At 60.9% G+C, this 21,702-nt stretch overlaps 1 protein-coding gene across 1 annotated transcript in view; it reads right to left on the reverse strand.

Moving 5' to 3' along the window:
* Positions 1-367: 367 nt before the first annotated feature.
* COL2A1 (collagen type II alpha 1 chain) overlaps positions 368-21,702 on the reverse strand; it is a 31,041-nt gene continuing 9,706 nt past the window's right edge. The window contains exons 11-53 of the mRNA XM_041736252.1: positions 21,070-21,123; positions 20,603-20,656; positions 20,417-20,470; positions 20,061-20,105; positions 19,473-19,526; positions 16,391-16,435; positions 15,799-15,852; positions 14,523-14,621; positions 14,178-14,222; positions 13,987-14,085; positions 13,747-13,800; positions 13,274-13,381; positions 12,855-12,908; positions 12,674-12,772; positions 12,470-12,523; positions 11,955-12,053; positions 11,573-11,626; positions 11,167-11,220; positions 10,793-10,846; positions 10,530-10,583; positions 10,256-10,300; positions 10,015-10,113; positions 9,747-9,854; positions 9,401-9,454; positions 9,077-9,130; positions 8,668-8,721; positions 8,248-8,301; positions 7,865-7,972; positions 7,220-7,273; positions 6,696-6,749; positions 5,807-5,968; positions 5,507-5,614; positions 5,147-5,254; positions 4,768-4,821; positions 4,485-4,592; positions 4,204-4,257; positions 3,935-4,042; positions 3,624-3,677; positions 3,133-3,240; positions 2,479-2,767; positions 1,962-2,149; positions 1,526-1,768; positions 368-1,058 (exon numbers count right to left, since the gene is read on the reverse strand). Coding sequence (XP_041592186.1) covers positions 912-1,058; positions 1,526-1,768; positions 1,962-2,149; positions 2,479-2,767; positions 3,133-3,240; positions 3,624-3,677; positions 3,935-4,042; positions 4,204-4,257; positions 4,485-4,592; positions 4,768-4,821; positions 5,147-5,254; positions 5,507-5,614; positions 5,807-5,968; positions 6,696-6,749; positions 7,220-7,273; positions 7,865-7,972; positions 8,248-8,301; positions 8,668-8,721; positions 9,077-9,130; positions 9,401-9,454; positions 9,747-9,854; positions 10,015-10,113; positions 10,256-10,300; positions 10,530-10,583; positions 10,793-10,846; positions 11,167-11,220; positions 11,573-11,626; positions 11,955-12,053; positions 12,470-12,523; positions 12,674-12,772; positions 12,855-12,908; positions 13,274-13,381; positions 13,747-13,800; positions 13,987-14,085; positions 14,178-14,222; positions 14,523-14,621; positions 15,799-15,852; positions 16,391-16,435; positions 19,473-19,526; positions 20,061-20,105; positions 20,417-20,470; positions 20,603-20,656; positions 21,070-21,123 — 3,702 coding nt within the window. The 3' untranslated portion in view covers positions 368-911. The remainder of the gene's footprint in view (positions 1,059-1,525; positions 1,769-1,961; positions 2,150-2,478; positions 2,768-3,132; positions 3,241-3,623; positions 3,678-3,934; positions 4,043-4,203; positions 4,258-4,484; positions 4,593-4,767; positions 4,822-5,146; positions 5,255-5,506; positions 5,615-5,806; positions 5,969-6,695; positions 6,750-7,219; positions 7,274-7,864; positions 7,973-8,247; positions 8,302-8,667; positions 8,722-9,076; positions 9,131-9,400; positions 9,455-9,746; positions 9,855-10,014; positions 10,114-10,255; positions 10,301-10,529; positions 10,584-10,792; positions 10,847-11,166; positions 11,221-11,572; positions 11,627-11,954; positions 12,054-12,469; positions 12,524-12,673; positions 12,773-12,854; positions 12,909-13,273; positions 13,382-13,746; positions 13,801-13,986; positions 14,086-14,177; positions 14,223-14,522; positions 14,622-15,798; positions 15,853-16,390; positions 16,436-19,472; positions 19,527-20,060; positions 20,106-20,416; positions 20,471-20,602; positions 20,657-21,069; positions 21,124-21,702) is intronic.

Below are 21,702 nucleotides of genomic sequence, written 5' to 3' on the forward strand. Positions count from 1 at the left end.
GAATAAGGGGTACAGGCAAGCATGTAACACCACCTCTCCATGACATAAGTCACAGATAAGTAAATCACCCAGATTGGCCCGTCATGTGCACTTATCACAGGCCCCTGAGGACGTGCTTCCCCTCCCGTCCTCCCCACGCCCTGCCATCCACCAAGATGGGGCCCACACAGAGTCCTACCCCCATATGCCCTGGAGTTGTGTTTTGTGTGTGCTCCAGAACAAGGCAATTCCTATAGTTTCTGCCTCCCTTCCCAAATCTTGGCCTCTGGTCCCAGTTCACTCCTGGGTTCCATGCAGTGCGAAGGTTATAAAAAGAGGCAGGTCTGTGTTCATGGAGGTCACTAGGCAAGGTGACTCTAGTGCCCTCCCCTCCTGGTTGAAAAGTCAACAGATTAAGGCCTTAGGATGGGCATTTGGTCCTGCCTACAGACTCAAAGACTGAGGGCAAATAAAGAACAAAGCACAGGTCAATATGTACTTTCCAATAATTTTTTTGTTTTTAATATCAATTGATGTTTTAAAAAATACAGAGGTGTTTGACACAGAATAGCACCATTGTGTAGGACACACGCAGTTCCTGCGCCCGGCACCTGAAGGGAGATCTTCTTGCCTGGGCTGGGGACAGTCACTCAGGGGGCGTTTGACTCACACCAGTTAGTTTCCTGCCTCTGCCTCGACCCAAAGGTCTTACAGGAAGACAATAAATAAATAGAACACCGAGATTTTATTTTGCAGTCTGCCCAGTTCAGGTCTCTTAGAAAGGGGAGAAAAGTCCACACTGTGAGCGGGTGGGATGAATGGACATCAGGTCAGGTCAGCCATTCAGTGCAGAGCCCTAGAGTGACTGGGACTGGAAAGTACTTGGGTCCTCTGGATTGGCAATGGATTGTGTTGTTTGTGGGTTCGGGTTTTTACAAGAAGCAGACAGGCCCGATGTCCACACCAAATTCCTGCTCGGGCCCTCCTATGTCCATGGGCGCAATGTCAATGATGGGGAGGCGCGAGGTCTTCTGTGACCGGTACTCGATCATAGTCTTGCCCCACTTACCGGTGTGTTTCTAGGGGAGAAAGAGAGGAGAAACTGTTCAGTGCCAGCTGCCAAGGACCCCAAAACTGAGCAGCATAGAGCACAAAGTACAAAACACGCTCAGGGTCTCCTTCAACCTCTCCTTGGCTTCCCAGAGCCATCTCCACCTCAACTCCTGTCCTTAGAGCAAAGCCCCCTCCACACTGCCCTTCCCTCCTTGCTCCGTCCACTATAGTGAGAGCCTCTCTTTGCTCCACCCTGTGGGCCGAGCCACACTCATGATGTGAGTACCCCAGTAAGAGTAACTGGATGTGCTGGGTAGGGCTTATTCCCCTTATTTGCCTTGAGCCAGGGGAGTGAAGAAGATGGAACAGCACCCTGCCCTCTCCCGTCACTCCGCATGTCTTCTCTACCCAACTCCTCACACTCACACCCCTGAGGATCCCATCACTTTAGGATGTGGGCCACCCCTCTGAAGCTCCAGCCAGCTTGACTCACCGTGCAGCCATCCTTCAGAACAGTATATGTGAACCTGCTGTTGCCCTCAGCCCGGATCTCCACATCATTGGAGCCCTGGATGAGCAGGGCCTTCTTGAGGTTGCCGGCTGCTTCGTCCAGGTAGGCAATGCTGTTCTTGCAGTGGTAGGTGATATTCTGAGAGCCCTCGGTGGACAGCAGGCGGAGGAAGGTCATCTGGACGTTGGCAGTGTTGGGAGCCAGGTTGTCATCACCGTAGCTGAACTGTTAGGGCAGACAGCAGTGGTGTGAGGCCCAGGAGCAGCATCCAGAGGAATCCCAGTTAAAGATACTATCCCTCCTGTTTCCTTCCTCTTAAGCCCCCAAAAGACTGGCAAGAGTGTGGGTGAGGTGCCATCAGCTTGGAGAGAGAAAGATTTTGAGGCGCCATCTCTGGTTAGAGCAGCCAGGTACTCACGTGGAAGCCACCATTGATGGTTTCTCCAAACCAGATATGTTTCTTGTCCTTGCTCTTGCTGCTCCACCAGTTCTTCTTGGGAACGCTCGCTGGGTTGGGGTAGACGCACGTCTCGCCAGTCTCCATGTTGCAGAAAACCTTCATGGCATCCAAGGTGCAGCCCTGGTTGGGGTCAATCCAGTAGTCTCCTGCAGGGGGAGGAGGCAATACCCCATCGGGGTTGAGAGAGGCAGGCACTCCCAAGAGGGCCGGGCCTGCCTGGGAGAGACAGAAAGGCTTATGGGGACCCACAGGAGAGGCACAGATTGTGAGGGCCACGTGGAGCCCAAGGGCGGGGGGAGAAGCAGGGACCCAGGAGCAAGGAGACCCTCTTGCAGGTGCAAGCCACCCATGAGAACCTTTCAGGCCGGCTCTGCCTGGTGCTAAGAGATGCCGCCTCCCTTTTTCTGAAGGCGCCGTGCCCAGTGGGCTGACGCCCTGCTCTACTGGGGCCGGGGGACCTGCCCTGCAGGCTCACCGCTCTTCCATTCAGGGTGGCAGAGTTTCAGGTCCCGGCAGGTACGAGCGGGGTTCTTGCGGGAGCCCTCGGGGCTGCGGATGCTCTCAATCTGGTTGTTGAGGGACTTGAGTGTGGCGTCCACCTCGGCATCATGCTGTCTCAGGTCGCCGGCCGCCTGGTCAGCCCGCATGTACTGCAGGGGGTCGGGGCCCTTCTCTCTCTGGCCCAGGCCAGCAAAGGCAGACATGTCGATGCCAGGGCCAGGGGGACCTGGAGGGCCAGGGGGTCCGGGGTTTCCGGGAGGACCCTGCAGCAGGAAAGCCGGAAACACAGCAGTCAGCCAGGAATTGTGGGGACACGCCCCTCCTGTGTACCTCTCCACCTGCTAGAAGATACTAGGGTATCGTCTTCCAGTCCCCTGGGTGGGGGAGGGGTGCGGCAGGCCAAGGCCAAGAAAATCCTAGCCCTTCCCCTACTTCTTCATCAGCCCCTCTCCTCTGTGTCCCAATACCAATATGGACCCTTTAAACGTCCCGGGAAGACCCAGGATAAAGGATGCCATCATCGTTGGCCGCAGGCTGATGCCCTGATAAAGGCCCTTGGCACAAGAGAGCTCGAGCCTCGGGATCCTGGGGACAGCCCGGACAGCGGGGAAGGAGTCAGCACACTCACAGCAGGGCCAGTTTCGCCTGAACGTCCACGGGGACCAGGAGGTCCGATGGGGCCAGGGATTCCGTTAGCACCATCTTTGCCAGAGGGACCGACGGGACCAGGAGGACCCTGCAGGCCAGGAGAGAAGAGCCATCACCAAGGGGGCCGTCGGGAGTGGCTGGTCACGTAGCCGTCCTGCTGTGAGGCCCTGCAGCTGCACACGTCTCAGTCACAGAGGCCGGGCTGGCGGCTGCTTGGCCAAGGACCCGCAGGGTGGTTTCACGGCTCTGCTGCCATCCTAAGCTCCTCCTTGTCAGACCCTACTCCCAGGGGGCCCGGCTGACAGCCGGGAGCTGTTGTCATGTTCATCCAGCCTGTGGACTCAGGAGCTTTTCTGGCCCTGGTCACCCTGAGTCAGTCCCCTCCCTGAGCCCAAGGCTTCCATCCCCCTCAGAACGCCTGGCCAGTGCCCGGTCCACCCCATGAGGAAGGACTCCCTCCATCTCACTTACTCTAGGGCCAGAAGGACCAGCAGGGCCAGAAGCACCTTGATCTCCAGAAGGACCCTGTGCAAAAGGAAGAGGCAAAGGTCAGAGGTCAGCCCCGACAGGGCCCCATCTTCCAGGGTGCGAGGCCTTCTTGACTGTACATATGACACATGTCCTACCCCTGTTCCCTTTCCACTGGCTCCTCCCTCCAACCCTGAGGAAGTCCTGGCAATTTCTGAGGATGAGCCCAAGTTGACTTAGCAGCATGGGACACTCGGGGGAGGCTCTGAGCAGTGGGAGGCACTGGGGAGCCACGCATAGACAGCAACACTCACAGGAGGGCCGGGCAGTCCCTGCAGACCAGTGAAGCCACGGTGTCCCTTCAGTCCCCTCTCGCCAGCCTCTCCAGCTTCTCCTTTGTCACCTCGGGGACCTTGAGGGCCCTGGGAACAAGAGAGATGCAGGTTGGGTCGGGTTGGCCAGAGCAGGAGCACTTTGCTGGCTTCCCCTCAGCCAAGGAGTCCCAGGAGCCACAGGGTCCCCACCGCCCTCCAGACCTGCCCCCCACCCTCGAGAAGCCAACAGAGGACAAGCAGATACTCACTGGGATTCCCCGGGCTCCAGCCGGTCCTGCAGGACCCATGGGACCTTGTGCACCCTGTGAGGGAGAGAGTGGGAACGGTGTCGGAGCAGAGCCGGGACAGGGCTGGCCCTCCTCTGCATCTGCCCCGGGCTGGGCACCGAGGCTGCTGCTCCCAGGGCCCAGAGACCTCCCGGACCCAGAGACGCCTCCAGGGCCTGGCGACCGGCAGACGGTGGGTGAGCTCCCAGCTCCCTTGGCCACCCTCCTCCACTTCCAGCTTTGACCGAATTCAGGACACTCACAGCTTCTCCTCGGTCTCCCTGCTTTCCAGTTGGGCCGGCGGGGCCAGGAGAGCCAGGGGGCCCAGGGGCTCCGGGAGCACCCACGGGACCAGTCTCACCACGATCACCCTGTCAGGAGAGAGGTCTCGGGCTTAGAGAAGAATGTTCCAGGGAGACATGGAGAAACTGATCTCCCGAACTGAGACAAGACCCTGACCCCGACCTGCCACCCCAGGCTGACCTGTTAGGCCCAACAGAATGTCCTCCCTGTCCCCACTGCACATAGAGACCACCAGATACTCACCTTGACTCCAGCCGCACCATCTCTGCCAGGAGGACCATCAGCACCGGGGCTGCCCTGGGCAAGGGGAAGCAGGATGCCTTCAGAGCTGCCCCTGCACGGCTCCCACTCTGCTTCCCCAGCCTCCCCCCTGGGTCCCAGCCTGCTCCCTTCCATGCAGCTGGAGCTGCCGAAGCTCGCCAGGCTTCCTTGTGCCTTCCTCCCCATGCACCAGTTCTCCATCCCATGCCCTTCTCCCTCCCATCACATCCTCCCCACCACAGCCGGGCACTGCGGCCTATCAGCCCGTCCTGTCATCCCCTCTGCAGGGACACCAGCACTTGGCCTGGCCCAGCACACCTCTCCCCAGTAAGGGCCATGCACAACGGGTCTCACTGCTCACCTCTCGTCCAGGTTCACCAGAAGGACCAGTCAGACCAGGAGGACCCACGGGGCCTGGGGGGCCTCGGTCTCCAGATGCACCAGGAGCTCCCTGCTTGCCGGGCTCACCCTGGGGGGACAGCGAGAGGGAAGATGAGTGTGCGCTCTTAAGAATCCTGGCCCAGGACCTGCTGCTGAGCCTCTCCAAAGAAAGGGCTGATGAAGGGAGAGTTCTGCAGGTGCACAGCGGGTGGAAGCCCCAGAGGGCGGTGGTGCTTCTGCACAGGCCGGGCCACCACACCAAGAGCTGTGGGTGGAGAGCTCAGGCCTGAGCCGGACTGGGCCCAGCTCACCAGAGGAGGGGGTATCATCCTTCACTCACCGATGGGCCGGGCAAGCCAGGGAATCCTCTCTCACCACGCTGCCCAGGTAGACCAACGATGCCCCTCTGACCGGCCAGACCCTGGGGACCTGGAGGACCATCGGGACCCTAAGAGAGGGGAGGCGAGAGTGAGAACGTGAGCTCTGACATGGAGTGGCCAGCCGTCCACACCCGGCCTGGCTGCCACTCCCAGGGACCAGCACTCTTCTTGTCCCGGCAGAGGCCCCTCCATGGCGTCCCCCTCCACTCTGCGCTCTGGGAGCTCAGAAGACTCCCTGGCCAGGCATGTGAGGGACTTACAGAGGGACCATCATCTCCAGGCTCTCCCTTCTCGCCAGGGGGTCCAGCAGGACCTTGGAGACCAGGGTCACCAGCGCGGCCAGGGGGGCCGCTGTCTCCTCGAGCGCCTTTGGGACCATCTTTTCCAGAAGGACCAGGGGGACCAGGGGGTCCAGGGTTTCCCTAGAAGAGCAAATGCAAGACATGAGAACTCATCTTACCCTGCCCCATCCAGGCTGCCAAAGCCACTGTGACCCTAGGGATAACAGTTTCCCCCCAGGGTTCCCTCCACATGAAGGATGGCCTGACCCCGACCCCCAGTCCACCTCTTCTATCTTCTCTCCCATGTGGGATCTGTGATCCACCCCGCCCCCCGGCTTCCCCAGCCCCTGCATTTGCTTTTTCTTATCTATGTGGACTTTCTCCTGCCTCCTTACTCTGGGCCCCAAGCCTAGTGTTCCTCAAGGAACAACTCAAACTGGGCTCCTCCAACCCCTAAGCCTCTGCACCCGCTCCCTCAGCACTTGGTGGGGGTGGTGACCTGGGTGACTTTTCACCATCTCTCTTCCCTCCATAGCAAACCCCCTGTGGGTGAGATGCATCAAGGTGGTTGTGCCAACCTATCCCACCCAGTGTGCCAGAAGTCTGAGGGTTCAAGCCCAAGTCAGCAGGGAAGGCTGCCCTTGGCTAACAAGAGGGTCACAGCCCCTGCTCCCAGCTGTTTACAAGAAGAAGAACAGATCCCTGTGATGAAGTAACGACTCATCCGGGGAGTAGGAATGGGTATAAAGGGATGGACGCCAGTCTGGGCTCTTTGGGTGCCTGTTGGGGGGACTGTGCCAGACTCTGACCCCTGCCCATGCCTCTTATGCCAGGAGGAAGGTAGGAACCGGCCAGGAACATCACTTACATTGGAGCCTGGGGGTCCGACGCGGCCAGCAGCTCCAGGGAATCCAGTGGCTCCCTATATGAGAAGAAGAGAGGTCCTGAATCCCTCGGGCCCTCAGGAGGCCCAAGAATCAGATTGGGTTGGGTGGGGGGGTCTCAGAGGCTGGTGTGGAAAGGAGAGCTAGAGAGGGCCCTGTGGGGTCTGGCCATCGGATCAGGAAGCTGCAGCTTCTCTGCCTCCAGCCCCTACAGGGGGCATCGGCCAGGACATTCAGTGCCCCTGGGAGCTGAGCACGGCCTCCATGGGACCACAGACCTCCCGGACCACGGCACACCCGCAGAGAGGGGCCCTCCTTCCCACGTGGCTGTGGGCTGGACTGAGGCTGGGGGCAAAAGCAATGCTGAGAAAGGTGAGTGAATCCCAGAACACCAGCGCAGGAGCCTCCGGGCAGGCCGCCTTCATGAGGCCGGAGTGGAAGCATGAGAGAAGCTGCTGCTCCCACAGTCCCCCCAACCCCACCTGGTAGGAATGGGGACCTCACTCACCGGGGGGCCTTGAGCACCTCGGGCTCCTTTAGGACCAGTCACACCAGTAGGACCCTGGCAAGGAAGGAGGGACACAGTGAGGCCTGGTCACCCAGAGGAGGGCTGTGGGCCTCGTGGGGGTCAAACAGTCCCTATGCCCAATGATGGACTCCTGAGGGCTAGGTTTGCAAAGACGTAGCTTTCTTGGTGCTAAAATCCCAGCCCGAGGAAGCCGTCACAGATGGGCCTGCCACCCCCGCCACGATAGACTCATGTTCTAGGAGACCTCAGGGAGGAAAGCCCATCAGGCATCTGCAGAGCCCGGCCAAGGGCTCCCCAGTCCCTCCCCAGGAGCCTGGCTGCTTTGTCCCGGGCTATTTGTCCTCAACCCTCACCCTGTGTCTGTCTCTGGCACCCACACCCTACCCCAAGACAATGAAATCCAATTAGCTATTTTTGAACCTTTATCCCAGAGTACAGATTCCTCCCCACAGCCTCTCCCTCTGTCTGGGGCGGTGGCAGGCTCCGGTAGGTCCCAGGCGAAACTCAGGAGGGGCTACACCCAGGCCTCCTGGCCAGCCTTGGCCCCGCCCCGGGCCCCTCACCCTGCACCCAGACACCCCTGCCCCATGAAAACAGTTGCTGGGGGAGCTCACTGCTACCCACCTGAGGCCCAGGAGCTCCAGAGGGGCCCTGAGGACCTGGGGCACCAGCATCGCCTTTCTGGCCGGCCTCTCCTTGCTCGCCTTTGGCACCCGGCTGGCCATCAGCACCCTGTCCCAAGGAGAAAGGGGAGTGAGAGGCAAGCTGAATACTCAGGGTTCTTCCAAAAGGGCCAGGGAGTCTGGGTGAGTGGGTGGTCGGGGGTGAATGAGTGAGCGAGCCTGTGTCCACCCTGGCCCGGAACGCTGCCCTCAGATGGGATCGTAAGGTCAGTGTGGGTGTGCAAGGAGAGAAAGAGGCCACTTCCATCTTCTTTACATTCTGTCCCTCCCTCCCCCACAGGCCTGAGCAGAGGGGTGGGAAGGAGGGTGGTCGGGGACACTCACGGGAGGACCTGCGAATCCAGCGGGCCCAGGGGGTCCAGTCTCTCCACGTTCACCCTGTGAGAGAAGGGGCCCGGGAGAGCTCAGGCTTCATGCCTGCCTGCCTCTGTCCCCTCCTACACCAGAGCCCTCTGGGCTGGCCCCGCACCTCCCTGCCCCTCCCCGCCCTACACAATAACCCCAGAGGGAGGACACCTTGTCCTAGTGACAAGAGACCCAAGTCAGAAGGCCTCCCTTGGTCAGAGGACCTGGTGACCTGAAGGCCCTCACCCTGACCACATCATGGAGATGACAGGCTCTCTCCCTCCCTTTCTCCTCTCTCCTCCCCCCCTCCAGCCCCAAAGAGCCAGGCTGTGAGGCAGGGCCACTTCTCTGGCTCCCAGGGCCCCGGGAACAGGGCCAGGTTCAGGGGCAGATACTCACCGGGGCGCCACGAGCACCAGCGGTTCCTGCAGGACCAGGAGGTCCAACTTCTCCCTAAGGTGGGGAAGGGGACGAGAGTCACGGAGAAGGGCTGGGGGTCGGAGTGGGGCTCTTAAGAGCAAAGTGCATCCAGGAAGCCTCACAATGGATGGTCCATTTTCTCCTGTTGCTTCAGGCACCCCCCCCCCCCAGTCCTGGGGCCTCCCTGGCCACTCCCCCTCCCCCCATGGCTCCACTGGACAGGGCCCACAGCCTATGACTCTGCTTTTAAGAAGACTCCCACCCCTCAGTGCCTGCAGCCCCCTAGTGGGCAGGAGGGGGCCCATTGTTGAGTGAGGAGGAGAGAAAGCAGTCCTTGGTAGGAGATGAGGAGGCTGATGGGGGAGGCCAGCCAGAGGGAGGCACTCACCTTCTCACCATTGGCGCCAGCGGGGCCAGGGGGGCCAATGGGACCAGTCAGGCCCTAGGGAGAAAGCAGGCAAAGGTGAGGGTGACGGAAGAGTTGACCAGGGACTTGGAGCCCAGCAGGGAGTCCGGGGACCCTGGCCTACGCTCCCACAGCCCCCCAGAACTCCCCCTCACCCCATGGCCCCAGTCTTGTCAGGAGAGTCCCCAGATCTGTACAGCTGAGACAGGACCAGGGGCTGCACTCACACACTGCCCTTCTGTCCCCAGGGTGCAGGGCTGGAGACCCCCGGGGTCCCCACGGCACCTGCGACCAGCATTCACTTACTCGTCCTCCGTCCTTTCCAGGAGCTCCCTCAGGGCCTTTCTCACCAACATCTCCCTGTGGGATGGAGAAGGGCCACCTCAGCAGGGTTGTCCAGCTCAGCCTCCCCCTCGCAGAGGCTCCCAGCAGAGCTCAGCCCCCGCCCCGCCCAGCAGGATCTGCTCCGGGTTCAGGGTGAGCGAGAGGAGTGGGAGGGAGGGAAGTGGGGGGAGGGTGTCACTATAAGGCAAACAGAGCATGCCCGAGGGATCTCCAGGTTCCTCAAGAGGGTTAACTAGAGACCTCCCCATTCACGGGCCATGGGGAGACGGGGAACCGCGACTTTGGGGGAGCTCAACCTGGTACTCACCCTGTCTCCTTTGGGCCCGGCGATGCCAGCCGCACCCCTCTCACCGGGCATCCCCTGCAGACCTGGAGGGCCCTGAGCCCCAGGGGGGCCAGCCGGGCCAGATGCGCCCTGCGGGAGGAGGGGGCAGGGGGTCTGTGGTGGGCAGCACCTGCCCAGGACCCCAGCACCCAGGCCCCCTTTCCTTCCCTTCCTCCTCTGCCCTCCCAGCCCCTCCCCTTCCTCCTTCTGCCCCAGCAGGTGGCCCGGACAACCCGCCAGCCTCACTTACTTTGGGACCGTCTGTGCCAGGAGTGCCGGGGAGGCCACGGGGCCCCTGGAGGCCCTGGGCGCCGGGAGAGCCACGTTCACCTGGGAAGCCTCGTTCACCCTGTGGCAGACACCAGGAGCCATGAAGCAAGAGACCTGGGGCAGGGGCGCAGGGAGGAGCAGGGAGCAGGACAGCAGAGTGCCGCGGGGGTGCCCTGGCAGAGGCTCGCAGGGAGGGGGCAGCAGAAGTGACCGATACTCACCCTGGGACCCACGAGGCCGGGGGCTCCCGCTTCACCAGGGACACCCTGGAGGACAAAGAGGGACAGGTGAGACAGCCAGCCAGGGCTGAGCATCCCTCCCCTGAGAGGCTGAGCTCAGACTGTCCCCCGGGGGGAGCTGGGGTGTGGCCCCAGGCATCCCCAGTGTCACATCATGGGGGTCCTGTGCCTTCCTGCCCTCACCTCCTGGGCGTCAGGCATCGGAAGAGATCTTCCCATCTAAACACTTTGCACCTGCAAAGAGCCCCATACTCACCTGGTCACCTGGTTTTCCACCTTCGCCTGGGGGACCCGGAGGGCCAGGAAGTCCCTAGAAGGCAAAGTGATATCCATTAGCAAAGGAGTGAGTTCACTGCCCCAGCCCTCCAGGGAGGCCTGGGACAAGAGGCAGGACTGCAGGGAGGCCTCGTTCCCCTGTTCCCCTCAGGAGGGGGGTGCCCTCCCCCCCCCCAGGGGCCTGCTGCGGCCCACAGAGCCCTGGACACAGAATTGTAGAGAGGGCCCTGTCCAGCCACCTACCTGGAACCCAGATGGCCCAGGAGCACCCTGCTCGCCTCGTTCACCGGCAGGTCCCTGCAGAGGGAAACAAAGGTGGCCTGAGCCATTGTTCCAGAGAATCTGAGAGCCTCAGCGGGAGGGGACCTCGGTGGCAGCAGGAGGGCGGGCCAGACACATTCCAGCACTGCCCAAGAAAGATGTGCATGCTTGCTTCCCCCGCTGTTCTCCCCCCAGTGACCTGCACCCCTGAAACGGGGGTGGGGTCCACACTGCCTTGGCTGAGAGTGGGTCCAGCACCCCAGAGGGATCCGGATCCACGGCTCCTCATCCGTCACCCCCACTCCGCCACCCCCAAGCCCACAGAGCCACCGAGAGGGGGCCAGGCAGCTACTTACAGCAGGTCCGGGGGGTCCTGCAGCACCAGTCTCACCATCTTTGCCTGGAAGACCCTAGAGGGGAGAGACAAGGGTGGTGTCATGACACGTGTTCTTCGGTCTGCAGACCCCAGTGCCCAGCAGTCACACTTGGTGGTCCATGATCCCCCAACCTGAATTCCATTTCTACCCCTTCTTCCCCTGGGCCCCTCCTTTCCCCAGTCTTTCTCAGGTGGGAGTCCTCCCCACCCCCGGGGCTGCTGACCAACAGCAACTAGAAGTCTCTGTGTGGGGGCTCCTGGAGCAGCATGGGCTCAGCCACAGGAACCCACGACGAGGGGCCCCAGGAGCATGCCCCGGGAGGCGTCTCCCCTTGCAGGTGTCCAGCCAGCACCAATGCATGTGCACAGCGAGGCGGGGTACTTACTCTCAGACCAGGAGCACCGGGAAGTCCCTTCTCACCAGCCTTGCCAGGCTCGCCCTGGAGGAAAGAGTGCAGGACCATGAGGGGAGGGTGTCGGTGGGAGGGGGGTAGAGCAGGCCAGGGAGAGCGGGGCTTGGGGCCATGGGCAAAAGGCCAGGCCCAGCGTTGGCACCCTGTCTCACGCTCAGGCGTGTGATGGAATAATGTCATGGCTGAGGTGCCCCGCGTTTCCCCAGGTCACACAGGCCCACGCTGCCCACGGCACCAGGGATCGTGTTCATGACTGCCTGTGGGTTAACTCTACTCGGAGCCAGTCCTCTCTCCAGGGGGCGAGGGGGGAGGTGGCACCATGTGGAAGGAAGTGGAAGGGCCGGCTGTTACTTACGTTGGCACCTTTGGGACCAGGGAAACCCATGACACCAGGCTGCCCACGAGCGCCCTGAGGACCTGGAGGTCCGGGGCGACCATCTTCACCAGGGGCTCCCTGAAAGAGAGGGCATCATTCTCAGAGTGTAGACACTCAACCCACAGTCATCCACCCGTTGAGTGCCTACTGCGTGGGCAGCACAGGGCGAGGCAACAGCCAGACACCCGGCGTGTGGGGTTGGCCGAGGTCTGGACCGGGGGCCCACACCGCACATGCGGCCCAGTCAGCAACAGGGCACTGCTCGAATGAGAAGTGTTGCTCCTCAAAACGCACCCAGGCTCTATCTCCCTCCAAGGAAAGGCCCAAAGGCGCAGAGGTTGGCATTTTCAGAGCTCCGCACCTGGCCCGATAACTACCGTCTGCCCCCTTCTCAAGTCTCAAAATTCACAGGCTGCCCCCACCCGGACCCCCGTCTCCCTTACTGCCTGCCTTCCCGGGGTTATCCTCCCAACAACCCCAGACGGTAGACTTACAGAAGGACCAACTTTGCCTTGAGGACCAGCATCACCAGGGCGACCAGTGAGACCCTTTGATCAGGAGAAAGAGAGAGAAGACGGGTATCAGGGGAGGCCCCAGGTCTTCCCAATCCTGGCAGCACAAGGCTGGGGGCCAGCTGGGGAAGGGCACGAGGACTTGCTCAGTTGGAGGTCAAGCGTGAAAGCAGCTCGGCTACTCACCCGGGCTCCAGGAAGGCCAGGCTCTCCGGGACGGCCGGGGTCCCCATTAGCTCCCTTGGGACCAGCAAGGCCGCTGGGCCCTCGCTCTCCGGGGGCTCCCTACACGGGGGGAGGCAGGGAGTCAGCAGGCGGCCGTTTGACCAGCAATGCAGGGACCCCAGCCCCTTCCCCCCTCACTCACCTTTGGACCTGCCAGACCATCCTGACCTGGGAAACCGCGGTTGCCAGGAGCCCCCTAGAAGGACGTGGGAGGAGGACAGGTGGCGAGTCAGAATGGCCCCGACCGAACCACACAGGGAGCCTCGGCGGCCTCGGGAGCTCCATCGCACCAACCCCCCAGCCACAGCTCCTGGGGGGCAGGAGCGACAGCCCGCAAGGGTTAACCGCTAGGGCCTGTCCCACGGGGGAGCTCAGACCGTCTCATGCCATCCTGGGGGTGGGGGCAGAAATAGGATGGGCTCCCTGCCCCCGCGCCCTGGCAGTGAGTGGGGAGAGAGGACTGACGCTCAGGCCAGGGGACTTGGCCAGAACACAGCTGCAGACTCCACTTCCACATCCAGGTCACACCCCTCAGAAAGTGGGGCCTCCCAGCCCACCTACCCTTTCTCCGGGGGGACCAACGGGCCCAGCGCCACCAGGCTCTCCACGGGCACCTCGTTTGCCTTCTTCACCAGCAGGACCGGGGGCTCCTTGGGGGCCAGCAGGGCCCTGAGAATCAGGAGGAAAGAGAAACCGGGTGAGCGGTGACCCGGCACCGTTGCGGAGCCAGTCACCGGCCGGCGGGCCGAGGGAGCGGCCTCCGCTGCTGTTTCAGGGCTGGGTGCTGGGGGACCTGGGGTGGGGGGAAGCGGGGCCGCAAAGCATCAGCCCAGGGGGAACAGGCGGCCCAGTGGGCAGAGGGACGGTGGAAAGTGGAAACTGTTCACATGGCTCAAACCAAACATGGGAGCTCGAGCTGCGTCAGCCTCTCGACCTGGAGGGTCCCCTCCTCCGGCCACAACCTGGGAGGTCCCAGATCAGGGGATGGGGCTGCAGAGGAGGGGGGCGGCCAAGAGCTGCAGGCAGATACTCACGGGCTCGCCCTTGGGGCCTTGTTCGCCTTTGAAGCCAGCAATTCCAGGTTCGCCCTTGGGGAGAGAGAGGCGGGTTCTCACATGGGGTCCTCTCCACGGACCTGCCCCCACCTCCAGACACCCTTAAAGGCTCCCCTCACCCCCGCCACCATCCCCCACAAAGGACTCCGGTGTGAGCACAGGAAGGGGGGACGGCGGGGTTTGACTCCAGGGGTACTTGGGGTTCACTCTGAACCTTACCGTCTGACCTTTCGGGCCCAGAGGACCAGTCGCACCTTGAGGGCCAGGTGGACCACGGGGCCCGGGGAAGCCGGGGGCGCCAGCGATGCCAGGAGCACCCTGTCAGCGTGAGTAGAAGAGGGGGGCATCAGGAGAGGCGGCCAGGAGGGTCTCCCCTCCCCGCAGGAGCCCAGTCCCCGGGCAACACTCACAGCAGATCCTTTAGCTCCAGGAATTCCGTCAGTTCCGGGGTTACCCTGGAAAGGGGAGAGGGTGTCATTACAAAATAAGCAGCAAAGAAACCCCAGGCACCTCCCAGCCCGCCCCGCTGCAGATCCAGGGGCTAGACCAGCGGTTTTCAGTTCCAGACATGGTCCCGTTGGGGGTTGCAGGGGAGGGGGGGACGGGGTGCTGTAGGGAGACCCTACAGATGGCCCTAGAGCTGGGCATGCAAGCATTGGGCCAAAATGAGGGTCTGGTGAGTGGAGCTCTGACAGGGGCCCCACTCCTCTCAGAGGTAAACAGAGTCAAGAGCACCAGGGCCACAGACCACTTACAGAGGCACCAGCCGGCCCGGGGGACCCAGGAGTGCCAGGCTCGCCGCGAGGACCTTGAGCGCCTTCGGGACCTCGGGCGCCAGTGGGGCCAGCTTCCCCCTGGGTAGAGACAGACAGGGATGGAACGAGAAGACGACGGGGTTGGGGGCACAGACCTCTCACAGGCCAGCAGCAGTTCGGGGGCGGCTGTCGGCTCCCCCTGGGCACCCCCCCCCCCCCGCCCTGCCTTCCGCTCTCCGTGCCCCCCACGTCCCCCACGCCCCAGGCCCGGTGCACTTGTAGGTGCGGGGTCCTGCCCTCTCCAGCGCCCCCCCCCCAGCCGCGGGGTTCTTGCACTGAGGAAGTGGGGGCCCTGCCACGTCTGGGCTGCAGTGCCCGCTCCGCTCTGCGGCGGCTCTGGCTTGGGCCTGCTGTTGGGGGGGCCGGCAGGGGCCGAAGCAAGCTGGGACAAGCGCCCCACTCCACCCCGGGGCTCTGGGGCTCAGTTCTCGCCTCTGGCAGCGCCCACAAGCCCCAGGACGCCTCGGCTTCCCCCCCTTTCCAGGACACCCCGAGGCCCGCGGACCTGCAGGCAGGGCCGAGCCTCCTCAGCTTCCTCCTCCCAACGTTCTCGGTTCACTTTTGTAATTATTCTTTCTAAAGGTCAGGCCCCCTCACCTTCCGCTGTCCCTCGTCACAATGGGTCCCCTTCACCCAGCTCCCGGGCCTCAGACACTGTCTGGTTGCCATGGAAACCCCAGGAGGGGAAAGGCAACCTGATGCCAGTGACCACATGGAGGCCCGCATTCATCTGGGGCCCGAATTCCCGAATTCCCGGAGAAGCGAAGCGTGCACCCTGCACCGCATCCCTGGGGCCACTGGGGCCACGGGCCTTTCCCTGACCGGCGGCCCCCCACTGGCCCCCATTCATCCTCGCTAACCGGGCTGGGGGGCGCCAAGCCTGGGGGGGCAGGGGGGGCTTGGAGCCATCTCCTGCCCACCCCACCTCCTCCCGCTGCCTCCGGGTCTAGTTTGCTGAGCTTTGCCTGCTTCCCTCCCAGCCCTGGTCTCCTGCTCCCTCCCAGATCTCAGCCGGGTCCCCCATCTTTTCCTGCCTCCCCAAGTCTGAAGCTCTTCCTCATGCTCTCTTAACTTTCCCTTCCAGCTGGTGGCCCTTCCTTGCCCCCACGGAGAGCAGCGGTGGGAGACACTCTGAAGAAGGGAGGGGGCACCGTGGGGGGGCGGTGGCAGTCAGCAAGGGCAGCAGGGTCACGGGAAAAGGGGGCAGGGCACGTACCTTGGCACCGGGAGCACCAGGGAAGCCAGGACCGCCGGCAGGACCTACGGGACCCTGGGAGGAAGGGGGAGGGGGGAGGGGAATGCTGTTTCTGGGTGGGACTTCTCCACCCCCAGAGGGAGCCACCCCACACCTCACACTCCTCCCCACAGTACGTCTGTACTGATCTTGCTCTGCGTCCCCTGTAGCCCGAAGCCCCTGGATGAAAACTGTCCCCACTGCCAGTGTCCCCGAGCCTGGCTTCCCAAGGCAAAGCAAGTATCCGACTATATACATGCTGAGAAGCAGGGGACTCTTTGACTTCCCTGGCTATCCCTCCTCGGAAAAAACAAAGAAAGAAAAAAAGAAAAAGAAAAAAAATGCTAAAAGAGTGGCTGAGCAAAATGAAGCATCATTTCAAAGCCTGTAATCAACGTAAGAGGGTAATAGGGAGAAAGCACTCCTCCCCCTCCCCCTCCCCCTCCCCCTCCTACCCATCCTCCCTCGCCCCCCACCAAGGCCCAGCCCTGCGGTGGGGCCACGGAAGGCACCTGCCCACTCCCTGCTCCCAGGGGCTCAGGTAGGCCTAGCCCAGGCGGTGAAGGGCACTTACCGGAGGGCCCGCGGGGCCTGGTTGGCCATCGTTCCCCCGGGCGCCCTGTGAGTGGGGAGAGGGAAGCAGCGTGGTGAGAGGCCCCCCACGGCCAGGCCCTCCCCTGTCCATGGTCCACCCCCACAGGGAACTCGGGCAGCGCCGGGCCGGGCCCCGGGGACGAGAGGCAGGCTGGCGGGGTGCGGGTGCAGGTGCAGGCCAGCACCCCGGGCAGGAGCAGCGGGGAACCCTTCATGGTGGCCGCAAGGAGGGGTGCTGGGGCGCAGTGGGCATGCTCTCCTTGTAAACAAAGCTTGGTGATCTCCTCGCTACTCCATCATTTTGGAAACTTTCCTTCAGACCCCAAATATCCCCAACTGCAAGGCCAGGTTATCATTTAAAGACTCGGTGAACTGGGCCAAAGAGAAATGGAAGCCGAGCAGCAAACCTAACTCAATTCCTGCCCCCACACAAGGAGAGACACTTTCGGGGCTTGGTTGACCTCCTTAGCTAAGGCTTGGTTAAGGCCTCCCCCTGGTTAACCCCGGGATGTCTCTGGGCTCCACCCCCTCCCCAGCCACTCAAGACCACCTGTTCCTAAGGGAGCACACATGCCCCAGGATGTCTGCCACTGGCCTTGGAAGCAGCCTGTGATGGGGACAGGACACTGGGCACAGCCTGAGGACCACATCTGAGCTCACGCCTCTGAGAGTCCTTTACACAGTAAGACAAGGCTGCCAGTTCTTTCTCTCTCAGACTACTTTTTTGGGTGTTTTTTGTTTTGTTTTTTGTTTTTGTTTTGTTTTTGGTAAAGGTTTATTTGAGAGAGATGGCACGTGAGTGCGGGGAGGAGCAGAAGAGAGAGCATCCTGGAGCAGACTCTCCGCTCAGCGTGGAGCCCGATGTGGGGCTCGATCTCACTGTCCATGAGATCAGGACCTGAGCCAAAACCAAGAGTTAGATGCTTAACCGACTGAGCCACCCAGGCACCCTTAGGACTAGTTTTGAGGGTTTTTCCCCCCAGGTGAGGTAAGCACTCCCCAGTTTCTCTCTCAAAGCCCCTCTGGGCCTAGGGAACTTTTACCCAAACTCCAGGAGCCATCAGACCACGCAGAGCGGGGCTTGGCCCCTGGTCCTAGGCAGGGCAGCCGAGAAAGTGACCTTTCCCTGCCTGCCTGCCCCTGCCTCTGCTTTCTCTGGGGTGCTGAAGAAGGATACTTTAGGGGGAGCTCACGTTTTAAAAAAGACATCTTCTTCCTGGCTATGGCCCATTTCTCCTGATGGAGACAGTCCACATTGGCATTAAGCATGAAAGCAAGAGGAGACTTGACAGAAAAGAAAACGTCAGAGGGCGCGTAAAGCCTCGGCATTGGCCAGACCCCCCTTCTGGGCCAGGCTGGCTGCTTCGGGCAACCCTGGAGCACCCTCCCTCCAGGACTAGGCCGGAGGAGAGGCCTGGGGCCCAGCATGAGCAAAGGGAAGCTGCAGGCCTGGGCTGGCATCCGTGGCTCTCCCTGCAGTACGGCCGGGAGAGGGCACAGCCTGGCCCAAGGGGGCGCGTGACCACAGCCAGCAGAGCCCAACCCAGCCGGGTCCCAGGCCCAGCCTTGACAGTAGGCCCGCACTGGGAACTTATGTGACGTTGTCAACTTTCTTTGCCAAATCCTGCGCACAGCCTGCCAGCCAGACTACTGTGGGGACAGGAACCAGCAAGGAGGAGCAAGAAGCAGGGCCTGCTGTGCCCAGGAAGGAGGACGAGCAGGGATGCAGCTCATCTTCGCCCCGCATGGGGCGCCACCCGCGTGGCTTCAGGCCTGGCCAACAAGCCACAAGCCAGGGCCGAAGGATCTGCAGAAATAGTGGTGTTTCTTGGCAGCCCCAGCACTCTCTAATCCCCTCACACAGAGTGACTCTGGGACAAGGCACTTCAGCAGCTCCGGCTGACAAACGGGGGTCAAGGCTGCCTGTTATATCTCACCGATCTGCTTTTGAGGGAAACGTCCACCAGACAGATACATTATCTGGAGAACAGCGCGGGGAGCGAAGCTGATTTACTCAGGCCAGCCCCACAAGGACGCGTGAGGAGGGGCCGCGGAGCTTGGGTGGCTGGGGCATGAGCTCAACGGAAAGCATAATCTCTCTTAAACGCAGCTTTCATCACATCACTCGCCTGAGCGAGCGCCTGCAAGGGCTCTGCCGCTCAGGGATCAGAGCTAAACACCTGCACACTCCTCTGGCTGCAAATCCCCTACCGATCCCCACGCCGTGCCCTTCCCACACCAACAAGAGGCCACCAGAGTCTGAGGCTGCCCAGCACAGTCTGAAGCGATTTAAACTTTCTAGGCCTCAGTTCCTTCTTCTCTAAAATGGAGAGAATAGGGGCGCCCGGGTGGCTCAGTCGGTTAGGCATCTGCCTTCGGCTCAGGTCATGATCTTAGAGTCCTGGGATCGAACCCTGCATTGGGCTCCTTGTTCAGCAGGGAGCCTGCTTCTCCCTCTGCTTGTGCTCCTGCTCGCTCTCTCAAATAAAATCTTATTAAAAAATAATAATAAAGTAGGGAGAACAGTAGAATCTGTCTTACAGGATTTGAGGAAAGATGAGATGAGTCAAAGCACAGAAGGTATTGACTGACCCTAGAAAGTGCCTGTGGCATAGTGGCCATGAATGTCGCCCTATTGCCAGCACCAGTGACATCAAGTATGAAGGCCCCATGAGTTGAGACTGTTACACTTTCCCTAGAGCATCATCTCAACAACCAGAAAGGACAAAATGTAGCCTGGCACTGTAGCCATATGAAGGTTGTCCATAAATTCAAACTGGATTGACTAGGAGTGGGCGGGGGGCTGGGAAGGGGAGTACCTGAGTAATGCAGACTGCTTAAGAGAAAGTCCCGCCCTCACCAACCAACCACCCTGCCACAGCCCACCCCTGCCCTTCAACTGTGCAGGCTCAGCCTGGCGCTTTGAGACATGATCAATCCTCCCAGGATGACAACACCCTCTACACCTCATGGGGGTTGTCGGGAGGATCAAGCACAGCCCTATATGAAAGCAACCTCCAAAGTGCTGGCCAAATGGTGGCTTTGGCCTTGTCATTACTTACCGCAGCACCAGCAGGACCGGTCCGTCCTCTCTCTCCGGGCAGGCCGCGGGGACCCTGGAACACGGCAGGACGACACAAGCATGAGTTGGCTCAATGACACTCTGCAAGTCCTTCCCAGACACCAGAGTGGGGAGCATGCACATGCCCAGGAGGCAAAGGTGTGGATGCCCCCGATCCGGCCTTCCCGACTCATCTAGGACTCCCCAAATCACATCAAAGGCCTTCCTGCCCAGGCCGAACACACAGATGCTCCTGTGGTTCCTGCTGGGAGCCTTGTCATGGGCCCATCTTGCTTCATGCAATAGATGAACTCCCCAAAATATCGAGAAAAAACAGAATTTGTAAAAACTGAAGCACACCTTAAGTGTGCTCACAGGGCTATTTCAAGGAAATGTTGGTGAAACTTGACCACATCATCTATTCGATAGATTCACCTTTTTGATCTGATCGTAATCATCAGATCTACAAAGCTGACGATCTACCTTGCACAAAGGGAGCAGGGCATTTATAGCGGAGCCATCTGCTAGGCTTTAGGAGATGTCTGAGGAGTGTCTGGAGGCCCTCCCAGGGGAGGCTGTCCATACTCACCATTGGGCCTGGAGAACCATTCTCACCCGGTGAACCGCTCTCTCCCTGGGAAACAGATGCATAGGGTCAGTGAGCGGGACCCCACTGCCACCCCACCTGGAAAACTCCCAAGGAAGAACCTGAAAGCTCTGGTCAACTCAGCTAGCACCGAGACCCCACACTTGGGTTCTGCAAGGCACCATTCCCTGAGCTCCCCCGGCCTGCTGTTCTTCCATCAGGATGTAGGACTGGGTCTTCCCAACCAAAGCTGTCCTCACATCCTCACTCCACTGACTCAAGAGCATCTCCTTGACCAGAGGGAAAGGCTCCTCATCGTCTCCCTCTGTCCCCACACCCATGTGTTCCTTGGTCCTTACCTTCACACCTGGAGCACCAGCTTCTCCCTTAGCACCATCTAGACCTGGGTAGCCCTAGGGGATGAGAGAACACGTTCCATCACACTTCTGGGATGAACCCTAATAAGGGGATTCATGCTCCCACATGCTTTTTTTCTCCCCCCTGGATAAGTCTTTCCTTCCAAAACCCTCGTCCGCGATACTTACTCTGTGACCCTTGACACCAGGAAGGCCTGGGGTTCCTGGGAAGCCGCGAGCACCCTGTGGTCCAAAGAGGAGATGGTCAAGGCCCAGAGCAGAGGGCAAAGTAGAGGCTGCCCTGCTTTGCTGGAGAACCTCCAGAGCCAGCTCCCTCAGGCCAGCCGAGCGGTCAGAAGCCCAGCACTGGGGCAGCTCTCGCAGGAGCTCCCAGAGGCCCCCCTTCCTGTGATCGCCCCGTCTTATCCAAAATGGGGAAAATGACAGCAGCTCAGCCACCATGGGGCAGGGCGGGGAGGGGGCTGTGTCAGGATCCTAAACATCAGCACGAAGGCCTGATGCAGGTAGGGGCTGTTGGAGTTCCCATTTTAGAAGTGAGCCCGCTGAACTGGACGCACTGGGCGTGAGGCCTCAGCTGCAAAGGAGGGAGACTCAGAACAAGGTCTGAGGCTGGGAAAGGGGTGGGAGGACTTTACCTGAGGGCCAGGAGGGCCTCTTTCACCAGATTTCCCAGGCTTTCCAGCTTCGCCCTGGAAGGAGAGAGATGTACTTCAGCTTCCCCAGGAGACAAGTTAGCGCAGTTGGCACGCTCCGGATCCGGATCGCCTCTCCTGGTGGTCTGCTGTGCCTGTGGCCCACCTGCTTACTCATCTCCCTCACCTCCTTCGGATTCCAGACTTCCAATGCCTTTCCTGGGTCACCATGTGTTCTTTCAGACAGCTGCACGTGGCACGGGCCACTGACCAGCCTGCGGCCTCCTGGGGACTCTGCTCTCTCCCCTGCGGCCCCCCGGGGGCTCTGCAGACTGGGCTAGCGCTGCCCTACGCCCAGAGACTTCTAACGGGCCAATGTGATTCCCAAGAGCAGCTGAGAGCCAACTCTTGTCTCTACCCTTTGTTTGCATCCTTTGCAGACATCCCCGCCCAGGCCTTGCTCCACTTTTCCTAACTCATTTACAATTAAGATAATGTCGGGCTGCTGAGTGTCTCCCTCTGTTGTCCCCTCCCTACCATGGTCCCCCTGTGTTTTCCCTTGCCCTTCTCCCGTCTCTCAATTTCTCTTCCTGGAGCTAATGATGTTTTAATTATTTCCCTTCCCAGTGGCTCCAA

Source organism: Vulpes lagopus, chromosome 21, assembly GCF_018345385.1.
Source record: "Vulpes lagopus strain Blue_001 chromosome 21, ASM1834538v1, whole genome shotgun sequence".
In the NCBI taxonomy this organism is placed as follows: domain Eukaryota; kingdom Metazoa; phylum Chordata; class Mammalia; order Carnivora; family Canidae; genus Vulpes; species Vulpes lagopus.